Raw genomic sequence first — 19,457 nt, forward strand, 5'->3', positions numbered from 1 at the left:
CCTGTCTGCCATCTTCCCTTCATTTTATCTACATTAGTCTCATAAAAGTACCTGTAGTTCTTGGATATAAAAAGCTCTAAAAACAATGAATATGATAGTTATAGCATGTGTAGTAATTTTGCTTATTACTGCCAGTGCTCCAGATTTTTGTTAGTACTGTTTGCTGTAGTTATAGAATAGTAAGCTAAATTCTGCTGTGGGTTGTGTGCATCACATAGTGGTTTCTGAATTTTGATCTGATCTTCTGATGTCCATTGCAATACTGTTGCTGAAGAAGTGAGTTTTTCCTCAAAACAGTTTTAAAAACTTTTCTACAGTATGATTCTAGTGAGTATCATTAATTATTTTCTATTGGTTTTTTTGTGAAAACTGTCTTAGAAAATGTATGTCTGTTACAGGAACAGCAGCAATACTGGTACCAGCAGCACCTGCTTAGCCTGCAGCAAAGGGCAAAAGCCCATGCTCAGGGACAGCAGCAGATGAAAAGTCCAGTAGTGACAGATGAGCAGAGAGCAAAGTCTGAAGAAGGGAAAATGAGTGCTTCAACTCAGCAGTCTGAACCTCCTCCTCTTAATGAATCCCTGCCTCCAGCATCCAAAGAAGACGAGTCTTCTCTTACATCCACTGAAACTAAGGTAGGCTTTGGAAAGTGATGCCACTCCATTTGTGTCCTAGATGAGCCAAAACTGCAGGAAAATTAATGCCGTCAAATTCTTGTGTATACTTTGTAACAATAACTTAATGTTGTGAAGTGGTCTTAGAAAAAAATTTTCTAAAGCTGCACCAATTAGAAAATACACTTCTTGTATATAGAATTACATATTCACCCACACATGCCCCAGGTGAGTCTGAGCTGACTCCCCTGCACCTTCCACAACGTTGTCATCTTTGTCTGTGAGAGCACCTCATGATGTTGAAATGCAAAATCAGATACTCAGTAGTTGAGGAATGTTATGTTTAAGAAACTATTTCTTAATTTCTCTCTGGCAGTTTGTGAGTTCTGGCTCCCCTTCTCTCTGTGTGTTTTAACTTGGTCTGAAAGCCAAGAATTTTGCACTGAATATTTTTTGTCAGCATGCTCAGTAATAGTTACTGTATAAGATGGAGGTCATGATTGATATTTGAACAGATTACTGTAGGGTAGTGCATTACCCTGCACGTAGGGTGCTCCACTTTAACTAGCAGCATGCAGATGCCTACAAAGTGGCAAAAATAATGCACTTGGAGTTACTTTACCTCATCATGAAAACCATTGTTCCTCATTACATTTCCTGCTAGCAACAGGAAACAGATTTTCATTAATCTCTTTCCTGTAGGTAGTTTCTGTATGTATGAATAACCTAATTGTCATCAGCCTAACCTTTAGATTAGGCTGTTCACATTAAGAAAAGATGACATAAAAATCAGCTTTCCAGAAGCTGTGGGTGGCTGGAACACTGAAATAGGGTGATAAAGTAAGTAACAGTGAAAAAGTTCCTGTAAAATGTGTAGCCACCAAATGTAGTTTTTTTCTGACAGAAGCAACTTTCCTTTATTTATAGTATTTGCCTTTTTCTGTAGCTCAATATTGAACCTCCTGATGACCCTGAGGAGGATTTGAGGTTGCAGCAATTGCAAGCGGCAGCAGCTCAATGGCAGCAGCACCCCCATCACCGGGTTGGATTTCAATATCAGAGAATAATGCAGAAGCATGCTCAGTTGCAGCAGATAGTACAGCAGTATCAACAGATCATGCAACAGCCTCCACACTTAGAGGTGAGACACTAAGGAGGTGGTGTTTGATATGCATCCTGGGTGACCCAGCACTCATGGTCTGCTGAAAAATACATAGCTGAATAATTTGTGATAGTTGGCTCATTTGTCTAGCTACTTTTTCTGCTTGGGTAGAAGTTTATATCCACTTTCCCTTCTGTCACTCAACTTCAGAATGAAAACAGCCTTGACAGATGGCGATGAAGCTTCAGTAGGATGAGAAATACAAGACTTTACACTTCTTGTAAGATTTTTCAGACGTTCCTGGGTGATACAGGAGCAAAGCTGAACACAATATTGAATTTACTCAGCTTTGAATGTTTTGCCACTGGAGAAACAATTCAGAAAGGTCTGGTAAACAGATGATTGCACAGAGTAATTTGGAAGCTGCTCTTTTTTACAAGAATAAATATGTACAATGATAAATATAAATGCCAAAAATAGGCAGTAAATGTAATTAAGAAAATCACTATCTCACATTATTTTTAACTCAAATAATCAGTTGCAACCAATGTTGTAATCTTTAACCTTTTAAGTAGAAGTTGATTACTGTATTAGAGAGTTGAATGAGCTTTTACTGGGTTGGTAGAGTTGGTACATTAAGCATTTCTTTGTAGTTTGGGCTGTCTTCTTTTTTTTAAAAAAAATCTCTTCAGGTAAACCTGAAAAATCTCAGGCAGATCAAGCCATGAATATTAAGATATCTACGTGTAATGAAAGACAGAACTCTTTGAAAGAAGCTTCATTGGGCAAAAAAGAAGATCTGACAAAGTCTTAGAGAAAAATAATTACAGGCAGCTGAGGCAATTCTGAGCAGGTTAATAGCAAAAACTGGAACCTTGAGAAGTCACATAGTGTATACATATGAAGATTGATTTCTGGTTTAGCCATTGTTAGGACCTAGTAATAATACAGTTTATACAGGTTATAGGTTTCTTCAGCTGTCCTGTTGAAGTCTCTATACATAGTATCTACTCATAAAATGTGAAAATTTTCACAATGTCTTGAGATGTCACTGTTGGTATTTGCTTTTGTTTCGGTGTAGTTCTTCCTCAAGCTTGCTGCCAAATCATTGGAAATTGTGATATTACAAGTGATCCTGAAATACGTCGCTTTGAGAGTAACTGACTATCTAAGGTACTTTGAACCTGTTCTTGTCATCTCATTGCAGACAATGTCCGTGGACATGCAGCTGCGACATTATGAGGCACAGCAAAAACAGTTCCAGCAGCTTCATAAAGATTGGGAGCGATCAATGAACCAACAGTGGCAGCATCAGCTTCAAACCTACCCTCACAAAGACCAGCTTCAAGAGTATGAGAAACAGTGGAAAGCATGGGATGAACAGATGAAGGTCACTCAGTCCCATCTGCAGGAAAAAGTGACCTCACTCCAAAATCTGAAGAATCAATATCCTGCAAATGTTTCGCTGCCACCTCCATTTATTCCATATTCCCAAACTGGTCAAGGTGGCATTCCTATTATGCCTCCAACTTTACCTTCAACTACACCTCCAGTGGTCCCCCCGCCTCTCCCTTCTGTTTCTCAGTTGTCCAATTCCTCTGTCCCTTCAGGATCCAGTTCTCAAAGCAGTCAAGCTACTGAAACACCAAGGCCAGCTCTCCTTCCCACCCCTGGTACCTATGCGTCAAAAATAGCTAGTTCAACTAGCTATTCACCTTATCATTCTCAAGTAGGTTCATCCTTTGGCTCATCAGATCATGGAAAGTCTCAAGTTCATCTTAGTAAACAAACTTTGTCTATTTCATCTGAACAACAGTGTGGGGAACTGAAAGGCACTTCTGCGGTATCTTCGACACACACACCTATTGTGCAGGATAAACCAGTGAGGTCGGGTGGATTGCTTCCAGATCCTCCCAGATCAGCACGTTTTGAAGGCCCTAGAGGCCCTAGGTAAGAATGTTTTTGTTGATTGATAGGTATTCCAGGCTACAAGATTTCCAGTGATTTATTAAGAAAATAAAGATATATCTTATTCTCAGATGTTTTTGAGGTTGGTTAAGTGTGTACTTGTTCAGTGGAGGTTTTGTTTTTTAATATATGTACACCATGCTCTCTGTATTTATATTTTTAAAGCAAGGATATCTAGATGTCTTTGACCTAAGCATAATCTAGGGTAGATTGCTTTTTTTTTTTTTTGGTGGAGTGCTTGGGGATGCTGCCCCCTTTTCATTCGCAGAGACACAATCCTCCTTCTTTGAAAATAGGAAAACTGTACATATTTGATATGTCTTTGCTGATTTTATACCTGCTATATAATTTAATCCAAGACCTTGTTTTTTGAATGTTTTTCTTTAATACATGGTATCAGGTTGCAAAAACGACATCTGTTCTGTCTGGTCATTAGTTTGAGATGGGTTGATGTGGTGTCTGCTGAATCAAAGGATAGTGGTGTTCTGTTCAATTGTTTCTACCCTTTCATACTCTGCTAGACTTTACAATAATATCTTCATGGTTATTTTCCTTCTCTTTTCTTCCAAAGTGGTCAATCATGAACAATAATTTGTGAATTGCTGGCAAAGTACATGAGCTTTATATAAATGAATTGTTTTCTACTTCCTGATAGTTTTAAAAAAGTGTTGTTTCTGTTCCTGGGGATTTGTTGGATGTACAGTTCTGAACGGATTGTTTCCATGACTTGCTAGTGCATGTCTTTTATGTGTGTTAGTTTAGAGTTCAGTGATAATGTGATGATAGGCACAGGGTGCAGTTGTCTTTCTGGTCTGTGAGCAGACATTTTTGTTCATGTCCAACTTTTCATCCACCAGCACCCCCAAGTCCTTCTTGGCAGGGCTGCTCTTGATCCCATCATCGCCCAGCCTGTGGTGAAACCAGGGGCTGCCCTGACCCAGGTGCAGGACCTTGTACTTGGCCAGTTCCCATGGGCCTACTTCTCAGACTTTTCCAGGTCCATCTAGATGGCATCCTGTCCATCAGGCATGTCACCCACACCAGTCAGCTTGGTGTCATCTGCAAAGTTGCTGAAGGTGCACTCAATGCCACTGTCTATATCATTGATGAAGATATGAAACAGTGCTCATCCCAGTCTGAGGGACACCACTTGTCACTGATCTCCATCTGAACATTGAGCCATTGTCCACTACCCTCTAGATGTGACCATCCAGCCAATTCCTCAGCCACCAAATACTCCCATCCATCAAATCCGTATCTCTCCAGTTTAGAGAGAAGGATGTTGTGGGGGTCCATGTCAAAGGCTGTAAAGAAGTCCAGATAGATGACAACCACAGCTCTTCCTTTATCCACTAGTCACTCCATCATAGAAGGCCACTGGGTTGGTCAGGCAGGATTTGCCCTTGATGAAGCCGTGCTGGTTGTCTTCAATGACCTTCCTGTCCTCCATGTGCCTTAGCGTAGCTCCTGGGGTGATCTTGCCAGGCACAGAGATGAGACTCACAGGTCAGTAGTTTCCAGGGTCCTTCTTTCTACCCTTTTTTAAAATGGGTGCAGTTTTTTCCCAGTCCCCAGGTGCTTCACATGACTGTCACCATTTTCCAGATATCACAGAGAGTGGCATGGCAAGTACGGTAGCAAATTCCCTGAGTATTCTGGGATGTATCTTATCAGGTCCCAGAGACTTAGATATATTCAGATTCTTCAGGTCATCATGAGCCTTATTTTCTCTTACTGTGGGAGTGACTTTGCACCCCTAGTCCCTGTCTTGCACTCCATCCACTCAAGAGGCAAAGGGTTGTCAGTGAAAACTGAGGCAGAAAAGTTGTTGAGTATCTGAGTCTTTTCCTCATGCATCGTTACCAGTTTGCCAGTCGTGTTTGTACAAGGGGTACACTTTCTTTGACCTTTCTTTTCTGGCTGACATACCTATAGAAGGCCTTCCTGGAACTCTTTGCATCCTTTGCAAAGTTCAGCTTCAGCCATGCTTTGGCCTTCCTGACTCATCCAGTGATGTACAACTGTGAATCCCAAATATCCAAGCAACTTGATTTTAGACATGGGTTCTCTATTTTGTGTAAAATTAATCTATAGGATTTTAATATGACATGTTCATTTGAATAAAATTTCTATTGTGTCATCTGTAGATTTGATGGACCTCGAGGAAGAGGATATGACAAATTTGAAGGCTCAAGACAGAGAGGACCTCGTTTTGACTCCCAGCGCTCAGAAGGATACAGGTCACGTTTTGACCGACAGAATACAGACGGACAGTCTTCAAGTAGATGGGGCTCTATCCCACGAGGACCAGCAGGACAATTTTATACAACAAATGCATCACAGGGACACAGTTCCCGACCTAGTGGTCCACGGTGGGTGGGGCCCAGGCCTCATTTGGGACAGCAGCAGCAGCAGCAGGCACAGACAGACTCGCAGTCAGAAAGCAAAGAGCCTTTTACAGACACAGCTGGCGATCAGCAGTCTGTAAGCAGAACAGAGCCTGCTCCTGACACACAGAGTGCAGGTCCCACTGAGCCAAGTGAGGACCTGACAGACATTCAACAGGAAGCATCCAAACCTGAAGTCAAAGAACCTAGTTCAGACCCTCCTAAAAAGTGGACATGGAGTTCACATGATCCCAACCAGCAAGTAGAAGAGTCCAAGGCACCCACCCCCCCTATTCAGAACCAGAATACAGTAACCCCTGTAACAGGAAATCAGGATTTGGATTCACCAGATGGCCAGTTGAGTGCTTCAGATAGCACCCAGGGCCTACCTGGACTGGAAAGCAGAGTAAAAGGGCCATTTATGCATGAAGATAGAGGAAAGGGACCAGGAAGCAGAGGAAGGGGCCGTGGCAGAGGGCAGGGGGATGGCCGCGGCTGGGGAATGGGCCGTGGCAGGGGGATGGGAAGGATGGATGGTGGCCGGGGAATGGGAAGGATGGATGGTGGTTGGGGAATGGGCAGGATGGATGACGGCCATGGCCGGGGAATGGGCAGGATGGACGATGGCCGTGGTAGAGGATATGTATACAGAGGCAGAGGGCAGGCTAGGCAGGCATCCATCCGTGGCAGGGGTATGTTCAGGAGAGCAGGCAGCAGGGAGAGGATGCCAGATAGACGGTCAGGCAGCAGGGAGAGGGTGCCAGATGGACAGTCAGGCAACCGAGAGAGGGGACTGGGTGGACGGTCAGATAGCCATGAGAGGGTATTCTCTAACCGAGACAGAGAGCTACCTGGACGGACAGGCAGCTGGGACAGGGGGCGGGCCGGAAGCCGGGAGAGAGGCCCTGTCAGACGGGCCTGTAGCCGGGAAAGGGAGCCCATGCGAGGGGCAGGTAGCCGAGAGAGGGAGCCCATGCGGCGGGCAGGTAGCCGCGAGAGGGTCCCCATGAGGCGGGCAGGTAGCCGGGAGAGGGTCCCCATGAGGCGGGCAGGTAGCCGGGAGAGGGACCTGGTCAGGCGGGCAGGTAGCCGGGAGAGGTGTCCCATCAGGAGGGGAGATAGCCATGAGAGGGAAGCAGGAAGATCTGAAACAGGCAATATGGGTAAACCCATTCACCTAGGAGATGACCCTGACAAATTGCCTCCGTACCATCGAGATGAAACATTCAGGGGTTCTTGGGGTCATGAAGATGATACAATGCAGGAGGAATTTCCTTTAGATAGTCAAGATGACCCATCTTTGGAGCATGAGCAGGTGGATGACTGGGAAAGAGAACAATACTGGAGAGATCACAACTCTGATTATCGTGATGATTCTGTAGATGCATATGACAGAGATGACAGGTTGCAATCCCACCATTCACTGCCTCCATTATCTCCCCTACCACCACTACCTCCTTTATCATCTGATCACGACAGACGAGATTCGTGGTGGGATGATTGGAAAAGGCCAAGAGAAAGGGAACTAGAGAGGGATCTTGATAGAACTGGAAGATCCTCAGATATTTATGATCAAGATTTAGACAGAGAATGGGATAGAGACTGGGACATGAGACCTATGGATGACAGAGAAATGGGGAATCGTGACCTGGATATCCCCCCTCTACCACCATTGCCACCCCTTCCACCTCTGGACAGGTATCGTGAAGATAGGTGGAGGGATGATAGGAACAGAGATCATTATGACAGAGATCTCCGAGACAGGGGGGAGCTTAGGATTCGAGAGTATCCAGAGAGATATGACACATGGCGGGAGAAGCAAGACTACCTTCCTGAAAGGACTGACTGGGAGAGGGAACGGTTGTCGGATAGGTGGTATCCAGATGATGGAGAGAGACTGCGGTCTTTGGACGACCGCTCAGATTCATCCCTTCCTCCACCTTCACATTCCTCTGATATGCTGGGAGCAGATTCAAACCTGGACTCCGATCAGTCCTTGGGAGGAGTGATGGTCCTAAGCCAAAGACAGCATGAGATAATTCTGAAGGCTGCCCAGGAGCTTAAAATGCTTCGGTGAGTTGCCTAGTTCTGTGATTTTGAATAGGAATCCCATTCTGTGGGATCCATTTGAATCAACACGGTAATGGTTTCATTTCTTTCACCCGCAGCATGATAGTAGGAGCTCATGTGGAAGAAGTTACTTGGAGTACATTTATCACAGCTTTCGTAGATGGATTTTTTTTTTCTTAAATAGATGATTGTCCCTTTTGCCATGAACATGGCATTCCCTGTATGTTACTTGCCAGGACGAGATCTGTCCCATCACCTGACCAATCTTTTTGTTATCCTCAAATTAACTTGTAGATAATTGCTTTTCAGTCCTTTTGGTGGTGTCAGATGAGGTTAATGATAGTTGCTTCCTAGTACTTACCCCCCAAGACCTACATTAATGTGGTTCTTAAGACCTATAAGATTTTTTGGATATTGCTCACTTTTTAGTTAAAATGTAAGTGGGTTTTTGTTTGTTTTTTTTTTTACAGTGCTTTCTTATTTGAAACCCAGTATTGTCAGTGAACCATTGTGTTAAATTTGGTTGATAGTAAGTTCTGGGAATCAGCATAAAAGGAATGATATAACAATTAGGAGGATATGAATGCAGGAGTGCATCAAGACCATATTTTTATAAAGCAGCCTAAGGCTTCAATAAGCAAACAAATAATGTTTGTTATGAAGTTTGTAATAGAAGAGACTGGGCTGTATGAGGCTTTGAACAACCTGATCTAGTGAAAGGGGGGGTGGAACTAGATGATTTTTGACATCCCTTCCAACTCAAACCATTTCATGGTAGAGATGTTTTGCACTTTTCTTCAGGCTGTTTTGTTTTCAGACTCGTAAGATTGCTGAGCATCTGTCCCATACGGAAGGTCTTAGTTGCATGCCAAAATGCAAGAAAAAAGGTTTTTTTAAAAAGGGAGAACTTTTATTCTGAATAAGTTAATCATTCACTGCAATTAGATTAATTCAACAGTGTTAGTAACTGTGAAATCTGTGTTATAAAGTAGTATTTGCTAAAAGTTTGGAGTAATAGATTATTTTCAGCTTCTTGACTTTCCCATTGCTTCAGTTGCCAGGCATATGTTTTGCTGTTTATTATGACTAGCTGCAAGCCAGTGGACTTAGGCTTAGGACTGTAGTTTGGGAATCACTACAAGAGTGGATTATTTAACAGGACTGAAATATTTTAAACATAGGCACTAAAACATTTTATGTGAAAAGTAGTTACATATACATCTTTCTAAACCAGTAGTAAGGGGAAATATAAACATGATACTGATTTTTAATAGAATATGAGGGTAATGTTAAGATTAGCTGCACTGGTACTTCTCATTAGGTTCTTACAGGCAGGTGATCTAAGTCTGAACAGTAGGAACGACTTTATGGAGATTACTTATTAATTTTTATGGGGATTTTTTGAGCCAAGAGTTATACCAGTAGTGTTGTCCATAACTGCTTTCATCTCCAAAAGTAAAGCCTTCTTCTGGCTTCGCTTTTATTGTATGTGAAACAACATACTCTCAGCTGCAGACCGTTCTATATTTGTGATCTAGTGTAGTGCTCAGTTTACTCTTTGTACTTACAAAGCACTGAGGATTCTTTTCTTTGAGCCAAGTTCCCCTTCTGCTGAACACTGAACAGATGCATTAGTAGTTAGGGTGGTTTCTATTATGTCTTGTTACAGAGGGATCCCATGCTTAGTTGTTATTTAGAAACTACTTCAATACACAGAGTGATTAGCAGTTGAAAAACCTAGATTAAAAAATGCTAACAAAAACTGAAGGGAAAGGAAATCATATTCACTAGAACTTTGTCATCCAGTGATTGTAGTACTCACAGCTGAACCTGGTCTCTGCTCTGTGGACTATGTATTGGTTGTATATTGAATAGCATTTTGATATATAAACCAAAGAAGCAGAAGTTAGACTCACTGGTTTTTATATATTGGAATCTCTTGTGCTTTGTTGGCCTCAATCCTGTTACCATGTGAATCAGAGCAAGTAAATGAGAGCACTTACATATGCATTTCCAAGGGGTTTCTTGCTTGGAGAAGGTGTTGACGGAAGCTAAAAATCCAGCTTTGCTCTTTACTGTTCAAAGGGAGGGATTCTGGAGAACCACAAAAGCAGAACTGCATAACTCAGGAAACTTGTGATCAAAAACCATGCAGCTAATACACTAAATGCCTCTATGGTTAGGTGGATGTGAAACAGGGATTTCTGAATTGCAGCAGAAAGCCTGCTGTGTCCTTTTCTTCTTTTGGTTGGGCCTCTGATGCTAGTTAATATGTGTTTTCACCATGAGCATTGATTTCTTTAATTTTTCATTCAAGCTGTAGACTGATAACACTTTCTTGTGATGCATGTGCAGAGAGCAGAAAGAACAGCTACAGAAGTTGAAGGAGTTCAAACCTGACATTTCCACACAGGACTCTCCAAGATCACAGAACACAAGCACAAGGCCAGGTGCCTTTCAGGTAAATTCATCTTACATTAATAACATGTTGGTAGTAATTACTATTTATGTATATGTTAAACCAGTTCTACACACTGATGGTTAAATTTCAGTGTGGAATGCCTCCCCAGCAATCCTTACAACCTGAGCTATCTTCTGTTGAGGCAAAACAACTTCTTAGTTTCTTCAAATTTTCCAAAGCCTTTTCTGCTCAGTCAGTCCACCTGTCTTCTGAGTATGACCCATCAGGGATGGTGGCACATGAGGTTCAACAGTCTAGACTGCAGCAGGATAATGTGCAAAAAGAGGTGAGCTCTTCCAGAGCAGGGATGTAAGGTCACAAGAAGATTCTGCTTTTCCTTGCTTAAGTTCTTTCAATCTGCACTGCTTTTCCTACTTCAAGAGCTATCTCCTCTTTGAAGTTGGAAAAATTTGAGGATATGTCAATCAGAAATTGAGATATTTCAATGTAGCATGGGCATTAGCCTTCTGTTTACTGTTTTTATTGGGACTTCTTACTACCTTCTAGAATATCATAAAGTGCATGAAAACTCATGTTTGTGTACCTTCATCCTGTTGTGATGCAACTACTCCTCTACTGCTTAATTTCCTGTGTAGTTCTGGGAACTCTTCTCAGGTGCTTATATTTGGGTTTTTTGATAATTCAAAAATCAACCAAACTTCTGCAGTCATGCTAACTCGGTTTATAAGTCCTTCCTAGAATGAGCAAACAGTTTTGTTAAATGTGTATTGGAGGAGATATCTGAGTTGATGCAAATTCTTTATTCTTCATCACGTCTTAACCCCAAAGTTACTTGTACCAATGAACTTAGCCATAAGGTCTTCTGAGTCTGACATTTAGCCAGACCAAGCTTTTTTTGTCCCTCTGTCCAGAGAAGTGTTATGCAGTGAATGAGGCACTGCAAGGGTTATTTTTTGCCTGGGTGACCTCTTCCTTGTTTACAGTTTCTGTAAAGTAAAATAATGGAACTGATTTGCTACCAAGAACTGCAGGTATGTTGATATCTTTAGGAAGCTACTTTACTCAGTTTTAGTATTTTGTATCTCAGACTACTTCACTCATCTGCCTAGAGGTTTTCAAACAACTTTTGTCTTTCTTGGAATTCCTGCCTCCAGATATTTCTGCTGTGACTTTGAGCTGTTATTATAGAGCTCAGCTTTGTATCTACAACCATTCTGCAATTTTTGTTGCATGTTGCTAATAAGGCTGCCTGTAACTTGGCACCTGCTGTGATGCTGAAAAGTCTTGTAACACATGGGGTTTCTTGTGGATGTTTGGTTCACGAAGGATTTGGTTTGATTTATTTTTCCAGGCAAGACCTTCCATTTTCTTACGTTCCTCTGATACTGATTTTGTTAAGGGTTTTCCAGGTATTTCTGCTCTCTGTGAATTTTTCCAGTGGTTTTGGCAAAGAAACTGACCTTAACAATCCTTTTGCATCTCACCAAGCTGCCCTACTTTCAGACTTTCTGCCTTCACACAGCCAGCAGGAATTTTTGCAGACAGCAGGAGTCTTTGGGAATAAAACAGTAGACACTTTTGAACTGAGATAGGCCTACTGGAGCTAAAATTGGTAAGGTTATTTTGAAGAAGAAAATAAGTAGTGTTTGAGCCTTCACATAGTGAGCAAACAAGAAATTAAATCAGTCCACCAGTTTTTGAAAATAGTCCTCCTACCTGTAGCACCTTGATGGAGGTACTAGAAAATGTGTATGATTTGACTACTGATTGCCATTGCACTTACTGAGGATGAGAGAAGGTTAGTTTACAGATCTACATTAAAAGTGCTTTCTGCATCTAGGTCTCTTCTCAGCTATCTTCAGAGGCACCAGTAGAAGCCCAAGCTATTAAACCTTCTCCTGCTGTTATTGTAAAGCCTCCCGTGTTGTTCAGACAGCCCACCCCTGTGACAAGACCAAGTGCCCCACTGGCAAGGCCTACTACACCTATGACAAGGCCACATGCTCCAGTTTCTACTCCAACTACAACCCCAAGTCATGGTCAATCTTTAAAACCATCACCTTCTGCTGTGGAACAGGAACGCTGGGATGAGGACTCTTTCCACGGACTGTGGGACACAAATGAGGATAAAGGTGCAAATATGGAGTACGAGTTGTGTAAACAGGAGTCAATGATGCCTCCGCCTGTCTCCTCGCCTGTGAAAGTACCTGCTGTCCACACCTCCATTCCATCAGCTGTACCAGTGTCCCTTTCTCCAGTTATTCCACCAGTTCCTAAAGCACCCATCATTCAGCAAACGGTGGATTATGGCCACGGGCGAGGTGGGTATTACAGTGTATTTGATCTGTATCAAAGAGCCAATTAGTATTCCTGACTCCTTTTTTAAAGGAGTGTGCCACGCAAAGTATGCATGTTCTGCAGTTGATGTGTAGACTTGTGTGCATTAATGATGTAATGCTGAGCAGTGCAGTTTTAAGGAGTCTCTAACCTCTAACTAGTTATGACCCTGAGTTTAGTGTTTTTCTTAATGCTTCTCAAAAGAGCTATTTCATGTTGGTGAGTGGTGTGTATTCCATGGCTGCTATTCCATGAATGGTGTATAGCCATGGCTGCTTCTAATAAACACAAAATGATGTGTTGTATTTAGATTGATACTGATACTTTCCCTTAATCCCTTTGTAGGTGAGTATGGAAGTAACTGGGCTAGAAGGTTCTTCAGATGGTTACAGTTCTTAGGTGTGACTTAGTGATTTAAAGCAGAAGGTGGCTGGTGTTTGCATTATTTAATTACTTCATAATGGGTGTTAGGTACCCTCTAGCCAGAGAGGGAGACAGAGTCTAGTTCTGAAGGGCATGCACCCTGTACAGTTTTTTAACATGTAAGTAGTGGAGGGCTCTGCTGTTTAGTATTGAGCTTATCAAAGCTAAAATTCAATGCTAGTTTTTAAATATAATTAATCTTCCTCAATCTAAGTTTTAACAGGAGTGAAATCATGGTATAAAGAAGTTCTTAAATTGTGCATTGTCATTTAAAGAGTGTTTTTTCTCTCTCTAAAGTACCAAAACAAGAGTGGAAGCCATATCTGTTCCATTAAGTAGATGTTTTACTAAAAGCTGTTAGAAAAAATGTCATTGTTGTGAGACTTTCAGTTACTGTTCTTGACATTACAGTAGTTCTGTGAGTTATTGAAACTTTCAGAGCATTTTAATGCTTATAATTTTCTGACACTGCGTGCTACCTGAACTCACCTGAAAAGGCAGAAGTCCCATCATTAAGATGGAGCTGTTTACCTACACGCACACAAACCCACTTGAGCCTTTAAAAACCATGGTGCTATTTATTTATGTAAAGCTCTTTTTGCATTATCCATTAAAAGAAATTATGGTAGCTTGTTCCAGTCACTTTTAATGCCACTGACTGATGAGTTTTCATGAAGAGGAAAGAAAATGGAAGACATGTGTTTTAAAACCTTAATTATTTTTTGTTTATTTTCAACCAGATATAACCACCAGTAAAGTGGAACAGATTCCATATGGGGAGAGGGTAACCCTTCGTCCAGAACCTCTACCAGACAGGCAAACATTTCAAAAAGGTAGGAGGTGCTTGGCTAGCTCTCAAACAGGTAGTTAGCTCTTAAGAAAAGTTGTAAGACAGTAAAAGCTTGTTCAAACTAAGTAACTCTCGTTTAAGCAAGAACCACCTCTTCAGAGGTCTATAAGAATAACAGTTTATATTGTGAAGAGGAGTACTGCAGTCAATAACTTAGCCACTTTAAACTTTCAGTTTTATAGCTCTGAGTAGGATTGCACAGTGTGGTTGTCTGTTACAGTTTGGAAAAGAGATAAGGTCTGATTAAGTCCATCCTAGCTCACATATCATGTATTTCTATATACTTTTCTTGCACTCTTGCTTTTGCCTTCTTTTTCCAAAATAGTAGTTTGGATTTCCATGGGTTTCTCCCTTCAGAGCATCCAGGTCGCTACAACAGAGAAAGAGATCGTGAGCCTTATTTTGAGCGTCAAGGTAATTCCAACACAGATCATCGGGACTTCAAGAGAGAGCGGGAATTGCACAGAGACCGTGGTTCTGTGGACTACGAACGAGAGAGATTTGAAAAAGAGCGGCATCCCCGAGATGATAGGTACGTGATTTTGGAACACCATTAAAATCAATACAGTTGAGGCTGTATTGTGTATCAGGCTGTCCATTTTGTCTGTGATGTGCATGTTCCTTTCGCTCTGGATTCTGTAGTGGAAATTCTAAAAATACACAAAATACTCTTTTGGCAGGGTTCTTCCTCCTACACCTTCAAGAACTCAGTCTTACCGTGACAAGAAAGACCATCCGTCCTCCAGGCGAGGTGGTTTTGAAAGGCCATCATATGAACGAAAGACAGATCGTCCAGTATATGATCATGGGCCTTCCATGTTTGGAGGTACAGTTTCTCAATCTTGAAGTCATGCTGGAATATTATGAAAAGTAATGGACTTGCAGAGTTGAAGATCAGTTGGTAGAAGATTAATTGATTTGCAGCATTAGTTTGTTCAGAATGTATAATTCAGGAAAATTTCTTTCGGTGGTGACATTTAGTTTTGTTTCTCAGTGGCGATGAGATCACAAATGAAACAGTTATATACTCTGCTAAAAACTGTCCGTGATTGCATTAGGCTTAAGATTAGAAATTTTAATTATTTTGAGGACATAGCTGTGAATTTAACTTAAAATAATGAAGGTCTGTTTGAATCAGCTCAGCTGGGTATGAACATCTTAATTTTTTTATTTTACTGAACTAAGAAAATTCTTCTGTCCAAACACTGGAATTTGAAGGTGATCGTAGAAATTACCCTGAGGAAAGGATTCCTATTTCTGCTCCGTCAATGCCTCGTCAGCCACCACCTGCTCCACGAGTAGAAAGGAAGCCAGAATCTAAAAATGTAGATGATATTTTAAAGCCGCCAGGACGGGATAGCAGGCCAGAGAGGGTGAGTATACATTCTGAAAGCTACAGTTGCTTTCTACAAGGTGTGTATTCAGATAAAATGCTGGTGGATGTAATAGGTTGGGAACAAGTGTACGTTTGAGGAAGCTCTGGAAATTAGCTTGGTTCCTTTGCAAATGCCTAAGAGTGTCATAGCATAGCTATTAGGAGTCCACAGGAGAGGTAAACTTCCTGGGAATGCTCAAAGCAAATTAGTGTGTAATATTACAGTATTTTGGTCTCTTCTGAGGTCTTCACTTGGGTTTTTGATGTATCAGGGGAAATGCACCATATTCTATAAGAAAAAACACAATTTAGGCTATAGAATATTTAGATAAGTTTCATTCAGTTGAATGCATGAAGTAAGTGAAACTGAACCAGATCTATAACATGCGTCCTAAACTGCTGAGATGATTAACATCAAAAATTCTGAATTCTGTGGAACTACTACCATTTTCCACAGCCTGGTTTCTAAAACAGGCAGTGAGTGCTTGATGATGTGCAAAAGTGGGAGCTCACAGCACATAATTCTCTAGAAGAAAATCTTTGCAAGAGAGATTCTGTTAAATGTAGTACAGTATCCTATGTTCTTACATGATCTTTGTTTCAGATTGTGATCATCATGAGAGGGTTACCTGGCAGCGGAAAGACCCATGTAGCAAAACTCATCAGGGTATGTAAACAGGCACTCACTCTGTAGTGCTGCTTGCCTTTTACATGTGCTTCCTCTGCTGTTTGCTTTCTGTTTGCCTGGAATTCAAGTCTGCTGTTACTTCATGTTCCATGTCTCATGTGGTGTGTGAATCTCCACCACTATTAGCAAGCAGGAGGGATACTACTCTCTTCTTGTTCTGAGTATTGAGCAGGGAACTGATGTTGGCCAAAAGTATTTTGAAGATCCTGTATAGCAGAATGGAATTTTTACAGCAAAGATATATGCTTTCTTTTTGCTTTCTTCCCAGGATAAGGAAGTAGAATGCGGAGGACCTGCACCAAGAGTGCTCAGCCTGGATGACTACTTTATCACTGAAGTGGAGAAAGAAGAGAGAGACCCAGATACAGGGAAAAAAGTTAAGAAGAAGGTAGTCTTAATTCTGTTGCTTTTCTTGACAAAGAAACAAGACATTCTGGAATAACAGGGGCAATCAGAATTCCAGTCTGTGGGTTGGGAAGAGTGCAGAGGTCTCTGGGCTGTTTTTCAAAACAAGCCAATATAACTTAGGGTGGTATGATCAAATTCTTAAAAACTGACCTGAAAGGTGTTTTTCTCACACGAGTGTACTTTGTGGTCATGACATTCAGATGTTGAATATTAGCCATTTTATAGATGTCCTCTTTCTTAATGCTTTTGTCCTTGGTAAAGGTGATGGAGTACGAATATGAGGCTGATATGGAAGAGACCTATCGTACCAGCATGTTTAAAACTTTCAAAAAGACCTTGGATGACGGCTTCTTTCCCTTCATTATCCTTGATGCTATCAATGATAGAGTGCGACACTTTGAACAGTTTTGGAGTGCTGCAAAAACAAAGGGGTTTGAGGTAATGGAGCCTAAATAGCATTTGAACTTGCTAATAGCCATATGCTGATGTTTCTAAACTTTTGAGTAGAAGGAAAAATGCTGTGGTATACAGTTACAAGTTTACCTTTTGTAAAGTAAACAACTTAAAACTGCAGAGTGTATCACAAGGTAGAAAAAGAGCTCTAAAAATTAATTTATAGTATTTAATATTGTCTTTTTCTTTCTAGGTCTACTTAGCTGAAATGAGTGCAGATAACCAGACGTGTTCCAAGAGGAATATTCATGGACGCAAGCTAAAGGATATCAGCAGGGTAACTATATAAATCTGGAGTCATACTGTGCTTTTGGTCCTGCTGTTGTTTGAAAACTATAGACTACATAATGCTTATGCTTTTCCTGTAAGAAGTACTGGTAGTTATTTCATGGAATTCATTAAAATTACTGAAGTACAGATACATCTTGTTAGCAATTAGAAACCAAATATTCCCCAATGGATCTGTTAGACTTTTAGAGGTGCTTCATTTTTGTGTGTGTTTTGTTAGATGTCTGATCACTGGGAGGCAGCACCACGCCACATGATGCGTTTGGACATTCGTTCTCTGTTGCAGGATGCTGCTATCGAAGAGGTGAGAATCTCTGTGCTTGTTAAAACTACAAATTAGGTCAATATGATGATACTGAAAATATGAAGCAGACAAAGGTATCATCACAGCAAGGCAGTTATAGTTGGCACTGTAGAAAGCTAGAATCACTGTGTCAGGAAAGTGTATTCCATTATTCTTATGAATTACCACAAACATGAAGATACATTGTTACCTTTTATCACCGTTTTGAAGCTCAGACTTAGGCATCTTTGAGCAAGAGTTGAAGTCATTTTGCTCTTAGCAACTGTTGAATACCGATTACAGAGAATCTTTGCGCTCTTAGATGAAACTCAGCACTTTTTCCAGGTCACTGGATTATTTAGATCATATTTTGAAAAAGTAGTTGAAGAAAGTAAGATAAGGAAATAAACAAATTTGAACTCAGTCCTTGTTTTGAGAAATACAGACATGGAGCCGAGAATGAAGAAATAAATAACATGTAGCAGGTGGTTCCAGTTGCCTTTTTACTTCATTTGCAGTTTGCCGTGACGTGCATCTTTGGTGCGTCAGCTTACTTACTGTTGCATTCTTCTTTGGCAGTTGTGTCAGGAGCTCTGGGAATAAATTAGTGTGTTAACTGTATGGTCTTTTTGAATGAACCATAGCTGCTTGTTGCTGTCAGAACAGCTCTTGAGATGGCCATAGAAACTGGTGGACTGCTTAAGTAGACAGAGGGTCTTTGCGGTTTGTCATGATGTTAGCAGGCTATTATTAAATCTCCAAATTTTTTGTACTGGAAAATAGTAGTCTTCAAGAGGACAGCAAAAGGCTCCACTCTAAAGTAGGCTCAGAGAATGACAGGTTGGGGTTTACAAGGTTTTGCAAATTATGTAAAAAAATGTACATACTTGGGGAGTTTTATGTATTCCACAATATATGCATGAGTCCCCATTAGGGCTGTGGAGCCCAGAAAGTATTGCATTAGATGAGCAGGGTTAGATATATGGCTTCAAGTGTTCGTGTATTTTACTATGCTTATCTCTGTGGTTACTATTATTCTTTACTGTGATTCTAAAATATATAAAAAGATAGAACATCTCTACTGAGCCTTTATGCAGAGAGACATTCCAGTTATATGTAAATGGCAAGTTTAAGAACTTTTTTCTGAGATTGCAAGTTTGTGGGAAGCAGGAGTAGTAACAGATACTGGTAACACAAGGAATGCATGTGAAGGAAGGGAATGAAAAATTTTTGCTTTTCCCCAGAAAATCTTTGCAAAGATTATTCTTTGTCACTCTGTTGCTAGAAGGGAACCTGCTTCTGAAGAAAGCCAGAATGGACACAGTATTCATATATATTGCATCATCATGCTTTCAGAGATGAATCGTTTCTTTTCTATTTGAATTTGGACATCTCTACTTACTTTGTTAAAAAGAAAATAATTAAAAGCCAAGCAATGCCTTCTAAGTCTGTGCACGTGCTTTGGAACAGGTGGAGATGGAGGATTTTGATGCAAATATTGAAGACCAGAAAGAAGAAGTCAAGAAGGACACAGCAGAGGAGGAAGAAAGTGAACTGGTAGGAGACACATCAGCCATCTCTAACAAATTGTTCATTAATGTGTCTGAGGGAGAATCTCAGGCTTACAAGTGCCAAGCCACTCCTGTTCTTAGCAGTGCAATCTTAATACACATGTTTCTAGTAGTTTCTTACTTAAACATTTGTAGGAGAACTTTAATGATAAATCATACTATTTCTTCCTAATTTATTTCTAAGAATATGTGAGTATGTGCCACAAACAATATTGTCA

The 19,457-nt window shown here is 40.9% G+C and overlaps 1 protein-coding gene across 5 annotated transcripts in view; it reads left to right on the top strand.

Moving 5' to 3' along the window:
- The window catches only part of YLPM1 (YLP motif containing 1), a 35,493-nt gene that overhangs the window by 5,885 nt on the left and 10,151 nt on the right, over nucleotides 1-19,457 (top strand). For 3 of the 5 annotated variants that reach the window (XM_069017893.1, XM_069017895.1, XM_069017896.1), the window contains exons 2-17: nucleotides 399-635; nucleotides 1,561-1,755; nucleotides 2,924-3,666; nucleotides 5,832-8,144; nucleotides 10,497-10,602; nucleotides 12,404-12,884; nucleotides 14,064-14,156; nucleotides 14,531-14,705; nucleotides 14,854-14,999; nucleotides 15,359-15,546; nucleotides 16,153-16,215; nucleotides 16,505-16,624; nucleotides 16,906-17,082; nucleotides 17,291-17,374; nucleotides 17,606-17,689; nucleotides 19,139-19,225. In XM_069017893.1, the coding sequence (XP_068873994.1) occupies nucleotides 399-635; nucleotides 1,561-1,755; nucleotides 2,924-3,666; nucleotides 5,832-8,144; nucleotides 10,497-10,602; nucleotides 12,404-12,884; nucleotides 14,064-14,156; nucleotides 14,531-14,705; nucleotides 14,854-14,999; nucleotides 15,359-15,546; nucleotides 16,153-16,215; nucleotides 16,505-16,624; nucleotides 16,906-17,082; nucleotides 17,291-17,374; nucleotides 17,606-17,689; nucleotides 19,139-19,225 (5,292 nt within the window). The remainder of the gene's footprint in view (nucleotides 1-398; nucleotides 636-1,560; nucleotides 1,756-2,923; nucleotides 3,667-5,831; nucleotides 8,145-10,496; nucleotides 10,603-12,403; nucleotides 12,885-14,063; nucleotides 14,157-14,530; nucleotides 14,706-14,853; nucleotides 15,000-15,358; nucleotides 15,547-16,152; nucleotides 16,216-16,504; nucleotides 16,625-16,905; nucleotides 17,083-17,290; nucleotides 17,375-17,605; nucleotides 17,690-19,138; nucleotides 19,226-19,457) is intronic. The other 2 variants (XM_069017894.1, XM_069017897.1) reach the window with 2 other exon arrangements.

The sequence above is a fragment of the Aphelocoma coerulescens genome, chromosome 5 (assembly GCF_041296385.1).
Source record: "Aphelocoma coerulescens isolate FSJ_1873_10779 chromosome 5, UR_Acoe_1.0, whole genome shotgun sequence".
Classification (NCBI taxonomy): Eukaryota; Metazoa; Chordata; class Aves; order Passeriformes; family Corvidae; genus Aphelocoma; species Aphelocoma coerulescens.